At 41.3% G+C, this 11,337-nt stretch overlaps 1 protein-coding gene across 2 annotated transcripts in view; it reads left to right on the forward strand.

The window, feature by feature from the left end:
• Positions 1–11,337, forward strand: part of cdc42ep1a (CDC42 effector protein (Rho GTPase binding) 1a) — a 14,751-nt gene continuing 3,414 nt past the window's right edge. The window contains exons 1-3 of one of the 2 annotated variants that reach the window (XM_038735066.1): positions 1–159; positions 6,328–6,437; positions 8,717–9,717. In XM_038735066.1, the coding sequence (XP_038590994.1) occupies positions 9,246–9,717 (472 nt within the window). In that variant the 5' untranslated portion in view covers positions 1–159; positions 6,328–6,437; positions 8,717–9,245. The remainder of the gene's footprint in view (positions 160–6,327; positions 6,438–8,716; positions 9,718–11,337) is intronic. The other variant, XM_038735067.1, reaches the window with a different exon arrangement.

Here is an 11,337-nt window from a genome sequence, read left to right on the forward strand (position 1 = left end):
CCTTTCCCCGTCCTCCGCGCCGCTCCACACACCCGACGCACCAGCGGGACAGTCCGGCTGCACCACCGGCTCTCTCGGACCACACCAACCTAAAACATATTTCTGTTGGAAAGCTAATTAAACTGGAGTCTCCTGTTCTTCGTGTCGCAGTTTGCTTAGGTGAGTTTATATTCAATTCGGACGTTACTCACCATAGTCCTAATGCTTCTTTAGAAAGGCACACAATGAGTCTGCAACACTCAGGGATGAGTAAATGGGACTATCGTATTTTTATTGGATTAAATTTTCTGACTTTGAAGGTGTTTGCAGTAAGTATAGTAGCCTAAATTTGCATTGACTTTTAAGTGCTTGTTATCCGCGCAATGTAAATTCACCATTTTGAGTATTTTATAGGCTACAGGAAAGATCCCATAATATATAAGTTAGGCTAACATTTGTAAAATATTACTATAAGAGTTGTGTGATAGCCTCTTATAGTATTGTATCCTATATGTATTACTGTTTGGATAGCGAATAACTTTAAAATAGATGCTGTTGATTTTTTATGTGCATATCATATGATTAATTATTAGCAATGATGTCTTTTCTTCTGTAAATATATATTCCTTAACAGGTCAGTTGGGAGAAAAAGCCTCCTGCTGACCAGAAAGCAAAAATATTAGGTTTCATATAAGGTAATACCATTAAGACTTGTGAAAATGTTGACTGAAACCAAGCTGTTATCAGACATGGTGTTAATAGTCCTACTGTGTAATGGTGGGTATGTTGTTTTAGTGTTATGAGAGTCTTTTCTCAGATGTCTGACATGAAACTCATTTCGCTCTACATATTTAGAGTCAGCAGCAGCAGCAGCCTTGGTCAGAATAAACTCTGCCACTGCTTTGATTTTATCTCTCTGCCTTGTAATTACAGCAGTTACATAACATGACCTATCAATTTCCATACATGTCACTGAATTGACCAAGATATCCTGTGATTTAATGGAACATGACACGGTGAAGTTGAAGTTGGTGGCCTTGAGGTGTTTTAATTATGGAGACAAACAGGCAGCACACTGTTGGACTCATTACAAGTTGAGGGCAGTAGCCTTCTGACCCCTACAACCTGCCAGCAAGCCTCAAGGGAGGCCACCATGTGAAATACCACACACACGCGCGCACACACACACATACACACACACACACACACACACACACACACACACACGAATGATTGTTGGCCCACTAAAGCCTGCTAATAAACAAACATGCACAGAGGTGATCAATAAAAAGCCAGTCTGCTTCAGTGATATTAATACACAATCCTAAACAAACGACATGCAGTAAAATCAGCCTTCCTTGCTGTTGAACTGTACTCTGTGTCACTTTTTCATGTTTAACTGGATCCCAGTTAGTCTCCCCAGAGAAGGCGTACAGTATATCCTCCTTGAGTACATGCTTTGATATTTCTATGTCGGCCTCCTGACTATATGCACTCAGCTCAGCCAGCAGCAGATGATTAACACATGCATGTAATATTTTTCCTGTACAAGCCCCCTCACATAATTCACTCTAACGATACGGTACTTTTCAAAGCATTTGATTAAGTAAACGAGTTCAGACATTCCCTGTGCTTTTTTCCAGGCTGGTGCTCATCTCATTTTTTTCTTTTACCTGAGTTCCACATTCTTTTGAGGGGAACCCTTTGTGACCTTTGAGTGTCACTGACGCAACCAACCAGGAAAGGGTCAGTAGCAGAGGTGTGAACTCTGAATCCAGCTGCTGTATTTGTTTTCACACCACATATTTCCCTGGCATTTTTTCTCCTCCTTTTTTTTGCCACACATGGTGATGTTGGGAAAACTGCTCCATCATGGTCTGTCGTCACCAAATGGTCACATCTCATTCATGTAACAACATGATTCCCTCCGTAAAGGAAGACACCAAGTTTTTAGGAGACAGAAATTGGTTGACCTGTCCATCATTAGCCAACAGGTCACTGCTGTCAGCTGTGTGGAAGGAAATGTGGGCAAACTCTTTGTCTCTGAAATACTCCCAAATCTTGTAGTTATGATAGTTTTAAAATTACTAGTTTGCAACAAACCTGGACAGACATAAGTGGAATGTGTAGGTGAAAAAAGAGAACATTTTTGACCAAGCCACCATGTCTTTGTAGTTTGAAAAACAGGGATAGGTCTGTTTGCTGACTGGCTGCTGTCCAAAAATTGACTGCATGTGAACCTTTTAGATGATGATTGATGTGGACGATTGTAAAGTTTCCCCAGCTCTGGCTAGTCTGCACCTCTCCCTGAAACCCACCCTGGGATACTGAGTACCATTATGCAACAGCAACATTTGAACCTAACTTTCAGTTTAGTTAGCTTTTTTAAAAACTTTGGAAATTGTGCCAGATGCTTATCATCACTCAAAACAGCAAATACATTTGAATTGAAGGTACTGTACATGGAGCACCATTTGGGACATGTGGAACTTTTGGAGCAGTTAAAAGTTATGGATACATAACATTTTAGGCCGATATCAATACTTATATCAAAATTTGAAGAAATACGATAACAACTATCAGCTGAAATCTGTTTTTAAAAATAAAAACATAACAAGGAAAGAAATTTGGTTAAAGCAAGAGTTTGACATGTTGGGAAATACTCTTATTTGTATTCTTGCAGAGAGTGAGATGAGAAGATCAATACCACTCTCATCCGTGTATGGTAAATATGAAGCTACAGCCAGAAGAATGGATAGCTTAGCATAAAGACTGGAAACAGTAGGCAACAGCTAGCCTGGCTCTGTCAAAGATAACAAAATCCATCTACCAACAACTAATGAAATATTTTAGCAAATAGTGCCCTGCATGCACCACTACAGCTCACAGATTAACCCATTATATCTTGTTTCACGCGTTTCCAGTTTTTGTAGTAAGCTAACCAGCTGCTGGCTCCAGCTTGATATTTAGCATACAGATGTTAGAGTGGTATCTATCTTCTCATCAACTCTCAGCAAGAAAGCAATTAAGCACATTTTCCAAAATGTCAAGCTATTCCTTTACAGACTTGTGACCATGACGTGCGGATCGAGCTGGACATTTTGTTGGCTAGTAAAAAAAATAACAGCCTGTCCTCATCAGAAAAACGGGCGTATAGGTTGATTATTATATAGCTTATTACGTCCCCATATTTAAATTTTTACTTATGCCTCTAGTGGCAGAAGAAGTCAGGTGATGTAGTATAAAGAGCGACAAAGTCTGTACAAGGAGGGTGGCAGGGTGGATGGATGAATGAAGTAATCTCAGGACTTTCACTCAGGAGACCGAAGTTTGAGTTCCATGTGAAGGAAAAGCAAAGTTGACATGTATTAAGTTAAATAACGTTTTGTAGATGACTTGCGTCACGTGACTCACATTACTTAAATCATGTTATTGACATGATGTACTTATTTTAACCCAACCAACCAACTGAAGGTCCGGTACACCTGTCGCTGGACTGGTACTTACTAACGCTTGTACATGTCATTTTGGGACACTTGACAGTCGACCTATTTTGTCCTTTTGGTATGAGGATGTGTTGAAAAATAAACATGCCACTACTCCCTGGAGGACAAAGTAGGTAATGGTGATCTTATTATCTTAAACATATTTTTGGCATTCCAGTACTGTGATTTCTTTTTTCTATTTCTTATTTCTAAAGTCCAACATCTACAGTACCAATATACAGTAAATGTGATCAAACTGGCTGATAATATCAGTCATGCACATGTTTCAGTCTGGCTGCAGTCTCTATGTATTGCTTTAAAGACCCGTTGTGTGGCAAGTATCAAATAAAGAGAGAAGGAGTGCACGTGTCTGATGTGTTCTGAGTAGAAGAAAAGAAAAAAGTTAATGTGTCAGTGCAGAAGAGATATAAACTGAAAGAGAGAGACAACAATGAGTGCAAATTGGGACTGCCAGTTCCTGCAGATACAGGAAGCAGAGAGCCTCGGAGAGTATGGATATTTATTGAAGCATGATAATGTTTTCTTGGCTGAGGAGGGAGTGTAGCCATGTTTTGCTTGGACTCAGACGGAGCATGGATGGTGAAAATAGGAACGTCATTGAAAGTCAAAGGGTGAGCCTAAAAAATGTGGCCTTATCTTGTATGTTTGTTCACCTGGTGAGCGGGGTTAGTGAGTGAAGGACATGCGAAGAGAAAAAAGGGAGGGAAGACCCGTGATAAAACACAAAGTCCATTGGTGATTTTATTCAAGACAAACTATAGCAGAGTAAACATTTTTGAGTTAAAGTCACCAAAAGTACAGATTAATGGGTGTGCGTGTGTGGGCCCAACAGCTGTTCCAGCCTTTTAAAGTCAGTCAAGACACTCAAAGAGAAGCAAAGAAAAGAAATGAAAGGGAAAGAAGAGGAGTAATAGAGAATAGTTGAAGAAAGCAGGGGCAGAAAATGAGAGGAAAAGAGAAGGAACAGAGAAAAGATAAGGAATAAACCATGAGAGGAAAATATCCAGAATGAGTGTAAAATGAGGGGAAAAGGAAGAAAGAGAAGACAAAAGAAAGGGAGACAAAGAGGAGAAAATAAGCATTAAAGGGCAAGAATGGAAAAGAAGTGAGAGGGAAAGAATTGAGAGAAGCAGAAAGAGAAAGATAGAAAAGAGGAGAAGACAGAATAAAAGAGAGAAAAAAAGATGGTTCAGACCAAAACGTGGTTTCAATCAGTGCCGAGGTTGAGAAGAAGGAAGTTTGATGGTCGTAATCGAGAGAAAGACTCCACCGACCGATGCTCTACTCAGGAATGTGTTCATACACTCACACACACAACACACAACACACGGCTCCTATTAGACTGTGGTTACTCTGGTTTATATCCAGCAAAGCCACCTCAAGCAAATACTGTACATAGTGACATGGAAATATTTTATTCAGCCTGTCTGTGATGTATGAATGCACCGAAATCCCCTGAATGGTGAGTTGCCCAAAGAAAGCAACTCAAAGCTACAACAAAAAGATGAACTAAGCAGAAGATTTAATGCAAAATTGCCCTCACTTGATCACAAACTGGGGCTTTGACAGCAAAGAGTTTTGCTATTAACACTGCCTGGCTTATTGATGTCTTGCTGCAAGATTTCTGGGTATTGAAGCTTGAACAGTTTTTATACAGTTTTCTCTCACCACCTTCGGAGATACCTGTTTAGATTTGACTGGTACAGCGTTGAAAAAGTGTCTGACACAGAATGCCAGGCTGCAATTATGCAGAAATGTTTTTGCTTAAAAATTGAAAACAAAGACAAAGAAATTGAAGAAAGACTAAAACGTCTGGTTTAGACATCGACGCAGTGGCTTATAAAAGCATCTAAGTCCCAAACAAGATCAATTTGACAAGTGTCAAAGACTCTACAAGAATACAGCCATGCTAGCTGCTTTGTGCCTTGTTTTTAGTTAAACATTAATGCCAGCATACTATTGTGCTCACAGTGACAATGCTAACACGCTGATGTGGTGTAATGTTTACCATGTTCGACATCTTAGTTTAGCTTAGTTGAGGCTGATGGGAATGTCATTAGTTTTGCAGATGCTGATGATGATGCTAGAGAAAAAATTAAGGGATCAGCTGAATGTATCATGTGGGGGACGTAAATATCTGTACGGAAGTTCCTGGCAATGCGTCCAACAGTTGTCGAGACATTTCACTGAAAATGACCCATGTCAACCTGATGGTGGCGCTACACGAAAAAATCATCAAAGTTAGTAGGATTCATCTTCTGGGTGCCACATACTATATGTCTGTGCAAAAAAATGTCATGGCAATCCATCCAGTAGTTTGAGATGGTGCTAGTAGGGCTATGATTGGTACAAAAACAGTAAACATAAATTATAGGTGTCAGTAATAATCAGTGAACTTAATAATGTAGATGATATCAAAGATGATGATCATAAACTGCATATTTCTCTGAAATCCTACTTGGTCTTTTATGTCTCTCTCTTAATATTTCTTCCTCAACTTGTATGTTTTCTTTTTTCTTCTCTTACGTCCTATCAGCCCCCCCGCCACACACACACACACACACACACACACACACACACACACACTCACATCACGTTCCCATCATTTCCTCTCCTCATCTGAACTTTTCTCTGTCCGATTTCTCTCAGCCTCCATTCTGCCATCTCTATTTCTGTCCCAATTTGCCATCCTCCCCCTTCACTCCTTTTTGTGAAAATGAAACATGAAACTTTTTTTTCATCCCCTGCTTCTTTCCTTCTCTTCTCACCCTGCCTTGCTTCATTTGAAATGGACTCTCTCCCTCCCTCAAACTCATTTCGCGTTTTATTTCTTCTCTGACAGGAATCAGAACCTGTAGAGCTAACCAGGGTGGTAGCAGCCAGGGCTTGCCCAAAAAGAGGTCCCCCCCGCCAGGGGAACGGAGGAGATGAAGGATTAGAGGATAATCCAGGGTATGTCCAAGTCCCTCCTGCCGAGAGGTTCCCTATTCTTTCCTGATACCTAAGACGCAGGCAGGCAGGCTACTACTGGGATTATGGCATTACTTTTATTAACTTTTAAAGACTCAAAATACTGGGGGTTTTGTATTTGCGGTGCTTTTCAGGCCATTTTATCTGACGCCTGAGGGTGCTGACTGCTGTATTTGTGTAACTCAGCAAACAGAGGGGCAAGTGCAAAGAAGGATCACAGAGAGGAGGGAAGGGGAGTTCAGTAGGATAGAAGCATATGTGCATATAAAATGTGCTTTGCCTGGAGGGTCCAGATGCATAAGAGGTTTGGGAGGGAGCGACCCCCTCTGAGCTGTGGTCAAAAGTCTTTAACGGGATTACAGGCAAAGCTAAAACACAGCTTTCAGTAAGCACACAGCCAGAGTAATTAGTGACCCATGTGTATTCCTGTAATACTGTAAGTTATCAATTAGACTTTTAGTCTTTTCTTGTTCAACTTTGATATCAAGTCAACTTATTGGGAAGAGCATCTTGCCATTGTGTGTGTGACTGCTGTGACTGGGGCGTTGTAATCAGAGAGGTGGCCTATCGCTTCAGCGTGGTCATGGGAATGTGTACAAGGTCCCTGCAGGCTCATGCTGTATTTGATTCGACATCACACCTCAGTATACTGGTCCCCGTTGTCCCTTTGTGAGCCTTGATATGGCTCTGCTCAGTGCTGGTATGTGGCGTGTTTCCTCCCTCTCCGCTCCCAAATGCCCCTCTTAAAACGCCAGCCAGGGGTAGTGGAGCGGAGGGCCTGGGACTGCGGTCAGCAGCAAATTAGAAGGGCTGCTTTGGACCTGACGCAATCCCCATCTCTTGAACCATAGCAGGTCATTAATGAAGCCAGACGGGGCTATGTATGCGTGGGAGGCCCGCCGACATTTAGCTGCTGCAGTGGAAAGCTTTAAAGAGAACCAGAGGTCCTTGTCAGGGCTGCCTTATGCTATCAAAATATTTTAGAATTGGATATCCATTACTCTGCTGGCAAAGAACAACATATGAGAAAAGGCCAATATTTCTTGTCTGCCTTCATTACAGACTTACAGACTTACAGTGGTATAGAGCTCCAAAAGCAACAGAAGGCAGTAAAAAGCTGTCAGTCATTTCGAAAATATAACGTTATGTATCAATTAATAATACTTTTAGTCAAATGATTAAAATGGAGTGTAAAAAGAAATATAGCCATATGCTATTTCTTTTACATTCTTTAACATCCAGTCAGTTGGTAAAAAAAAGAGAGAAACTGCAGCTAAGCTAATGGAAAATAATTCAGTGGAGACAGAAATATAATTTACACTAGTTAGCCTACTATGTTAGCATTAGCTTGCCAGCCAAAATGGTTTGGCTACTGTTAAGAGAGTTTATACAGAACCCTACAGCAGTATTAAGCACTGAATATGGCTGATTTATATTAGCTGCACAAAAGTTAGCTTCAGCTAGGTAGCTAGCTTAAAAGGCAAAGGCTAAGCCAAGCTAGCTAGCCACAGAGTTCTCTCAACTGTGAGGCCACAGCACTATCCACCGGACCACTGTGTCACCCCTCCAACTGATAATAATGTAGTTATTATTGGAAATAGGAAATAAATACTAAAAATAAGAAAACTGAAAAGTTGTAGAATAGCCAGTGAAAGATAAATAGAAAAGTGTAATTTATTAAGTTTGAATTTATTTCATCAACATATTGGAAACGAAGGGAAAAAACATATATAACAGATTGTATGATAGCAGCAGTGATTTTGTTATGAGGAAATTTTTATTATCTCTTCCTATCAGAGATATAAACTCTGCCTGTTTATAAACACATCTAAGCCTGTTGAAGGACGTCCTCTGCTCAGATTTAATGTAAAATGAACTTTGTGTAACCTTCATGCCAGACAAAGCAGGACAAAATGGAAGCAGGAATTCCCTGAAAGTCCACCCATTTTATGGAAAAGAAGCAGACTTTGGTTTGTTGCACAGAGGAGTGACTGTGGTCTAAATTTAGATGGTTCCAGACCAGTGGACCTTTGGAACGCGGAACCCTAAAAACAGACAGATCTGTCCAAAATGCAGTGAGGTTACTTTACAACTACATACAGCATTGAGAATATGAAATCACACTGGTCTCTCACTGAATCTCAACTTCCACAGATCCAACTGGAAATGTCATCCATTTCTCCCAGCATCCCTCAAAATCAAGTACATCCCTGTCTATGTTTTAAAGATAGATGTTTTTTCACTGTTTTTACGCTCAATAGATGGTTCCATGGTGCGACCGCAGAGCCGCTTGCAGCTGGACCTATTTCTGAGCTGATGTCGACAAAGCCAAAGCCCAAGGCAAGTGGGGGAAACCAGGCGACCTGACCACACTCCAACTGGCCCGGGTGCTTCCAGGAACACAAGTGCACAGTGTTCTTGTCAATGTCTGTTTAATTCAGCCAGCCAGCTATGCCTTAACAACAAGCTACAAAGAGTGGGACAGAGTTCGGCCTGCATATAATAAACAGAGATAATATTCCAGTGAACTATTTGGCGCTGCAGACCTGGAGTTAAACTTTTCAGCCATAGAAATTACACAGTTTCAAGATCTTGGAATAACCTTACAGAGATTCTTTTCTATTTTATTTATATCTGTCAGTAATTTTGACATAAATCTAAGAGGAGAAAAGTTGAACGCTGCTTAGTGAAGCTGAAGTTCAGTTTTGCCATTCAGTGGGATTAAAGGCAATTCCAGACATTGTTTAAGGTTGATTTTCAAGAAACATTGAACATTCACCTCTTGTGACCATGAATCTTCAGGAAAAGCTGTCAGGCCTAAAAGGTCTGGTCTCACACTCACACAGCAAGCGGCGCTTTAAAGGCGACCTCACATTGGACATGATCAGCCCTCCTCTGGGTGATTTCCGTCACACCATGCATGTTGGCCGTGGCGGTGATGTATTCGGGGACACCTCCTTCCTCAGCAACCATGGCGGCACGGCCAATGGGAACAACGTGGAAACGGATTCTATCTCTACCCCTGACAACAAGATTGGAGCGTTCTTCTCCAGGACCCTTCGTCAAATCAGGAGGGGCTCTGACAACCGACCCAGAGAAGAATCCAAGGAGCTGTCGCCGCCACCTCCTGCCGTTTCTCCCATAATCAAGAACGCCATCTCCCTCCCCAGGCTGGATGTGGATATGCCTAATGGGAGTCTCACTACCAAACTGCTCTTCCCCAGTTCTCAAAGCACGCCAGAGGAGAAGAAAAGCTCTTATGGTGAGTATGGAGACTTTTTTCCCCTAAAGCTGCTAAAATACAACAATATTTTTACATTGGCAATGGATCAAATAAATGTGTGTGTGTGTGTGTGTGTGTGTGTGTGGGTGTGTGTGTGTGTGTGTGAAAGGGTGACGAACAAAAAGGGACTTATTACCAACTTTCCCTCAGTTCTAGAGAGCTTTTTAAGGACTTTAGGCTAATTGTTTTTCTAAACTTTACTGTTTTGATTTATTCTCATTTCTAGATGCAGCAGGTTGTTGTTTTCAGTAAAAAAAAAGGTCTGATAAGTCCACTGTGTGCTAGCTGCCCAGCACCAAATGACTAATAGGTGAAAATAGTGGAGTATTTGCCGGCCAATATTTACCCCAGGGTTGGTGGAAACCAAAACAGAGCTAAAGGGAGAGTGAATATTGGACCTTTGTCAGGTGCCCTAAAACACGCGTCCAAATTCATGCTATTTTGTAGCTCTGTGTCTTCTGGATGTGTTAATAAGCAACTGTTTTCTAACATGTTTGGCATATCAACTATACTAGGGGTTCACACCTTGTTTATACTGCCTCCAGTTTTACAATAAATCAGTTAATGCAGGTTTAAAGGGAAATTTTGCCATGTTTTTTGTGGATGTCCTGTCAGTTTTGATGGTAAAACTAGTCATTTGAAGCAAAACAAGTGTGTGCTAATGACCGAGAAAGCTGAGTTCTCCTGATCACGACCTATGCCCGCAGTGCTGCCGTGTACCAGGATGCATTGCGCATGAACTTCTAACGCCTATGCCCACCCAGCAGACTTCTGTGTAACAACAAAACTAATGCTAGCTGAGCTAGCGTTGCAGTGTATCTACTACTCTCGTTATTTATTTGGCTGAAATGAGGATTAACGTTCACACATTTTTTCTTGATTGTCCCCAAAACTGCCAAAACCTGAGGGAGCCCCACCGTAGCCTATAGCTAGTACTTTGTTGGGCAAAACATAGTGTTAGGTGACAAAAATACTCAGTGGTCATCTGCTCTGCTGGTCTTGGTTGCCTTTTCCAGTTTATTTTTGGGATCCTGAAGAAGGTTTACAGCCCCTCTGTCCAAGTTTGGAGTAAAACCTTCATGCATAACTTAATAGCACATAACTTAGTAACGGTTTCGGGGTTGGCGACAACATCCAACTAAAACTGCCCACGATTAAATTCACTGCAGCAGAATTATTCCGTTTCTGTTGGCATCACAGGGCAATCTGAGCAAAGGCACCACCGCTCTGTTTGCTCTCAGCGGCTCAGGTTCTGGAGGGTCCCCGACTGCAGCCTCTGCCTCTCTCTGCTGCATTTCTTCGGCAGTATACTAATGTTTGAATAAATATGATTGAATATCTGAGTCAGCCAAAACACTGTAAAATGTGTCCTTGTCTATAACATCCTCTGCACTCATATGTTGGAGAGCCATTTTTGCTGTTGGAAACGTAGCTAGTTTACAATTCAAGCGAAGAGAGCAAGAAAGTTTGTAGACGTTCAAACACTGTTTGCCCAGTCTTTCATGGATTAGAAAAAAGTACACCACCAAATCCCAAAATGGTCCCTAATATTAAGATGTTTCCTTCAAATTAAATGGCAACGTTGTTAAACAAAATGAA

This window comes from Micropterus salmoides, unplaced genomic scaffold (genome assembly GCF_014851395.1).
Source record: "Micropterus salmoides isolate LMB-PRFRI ecotype aquatic unplaced genomic scaffold, ASM1485139v1 Ms_hic_scaffold_21, whole genome shotgun sequence".
NCBI classification, from domain to species: domain Eukaryota; kingdom Metazoa; phylum Chordata; class Actinopteri; order Centrarchiformes; family Centrarchidae; genus Micropterus; species Micropterus salmoides.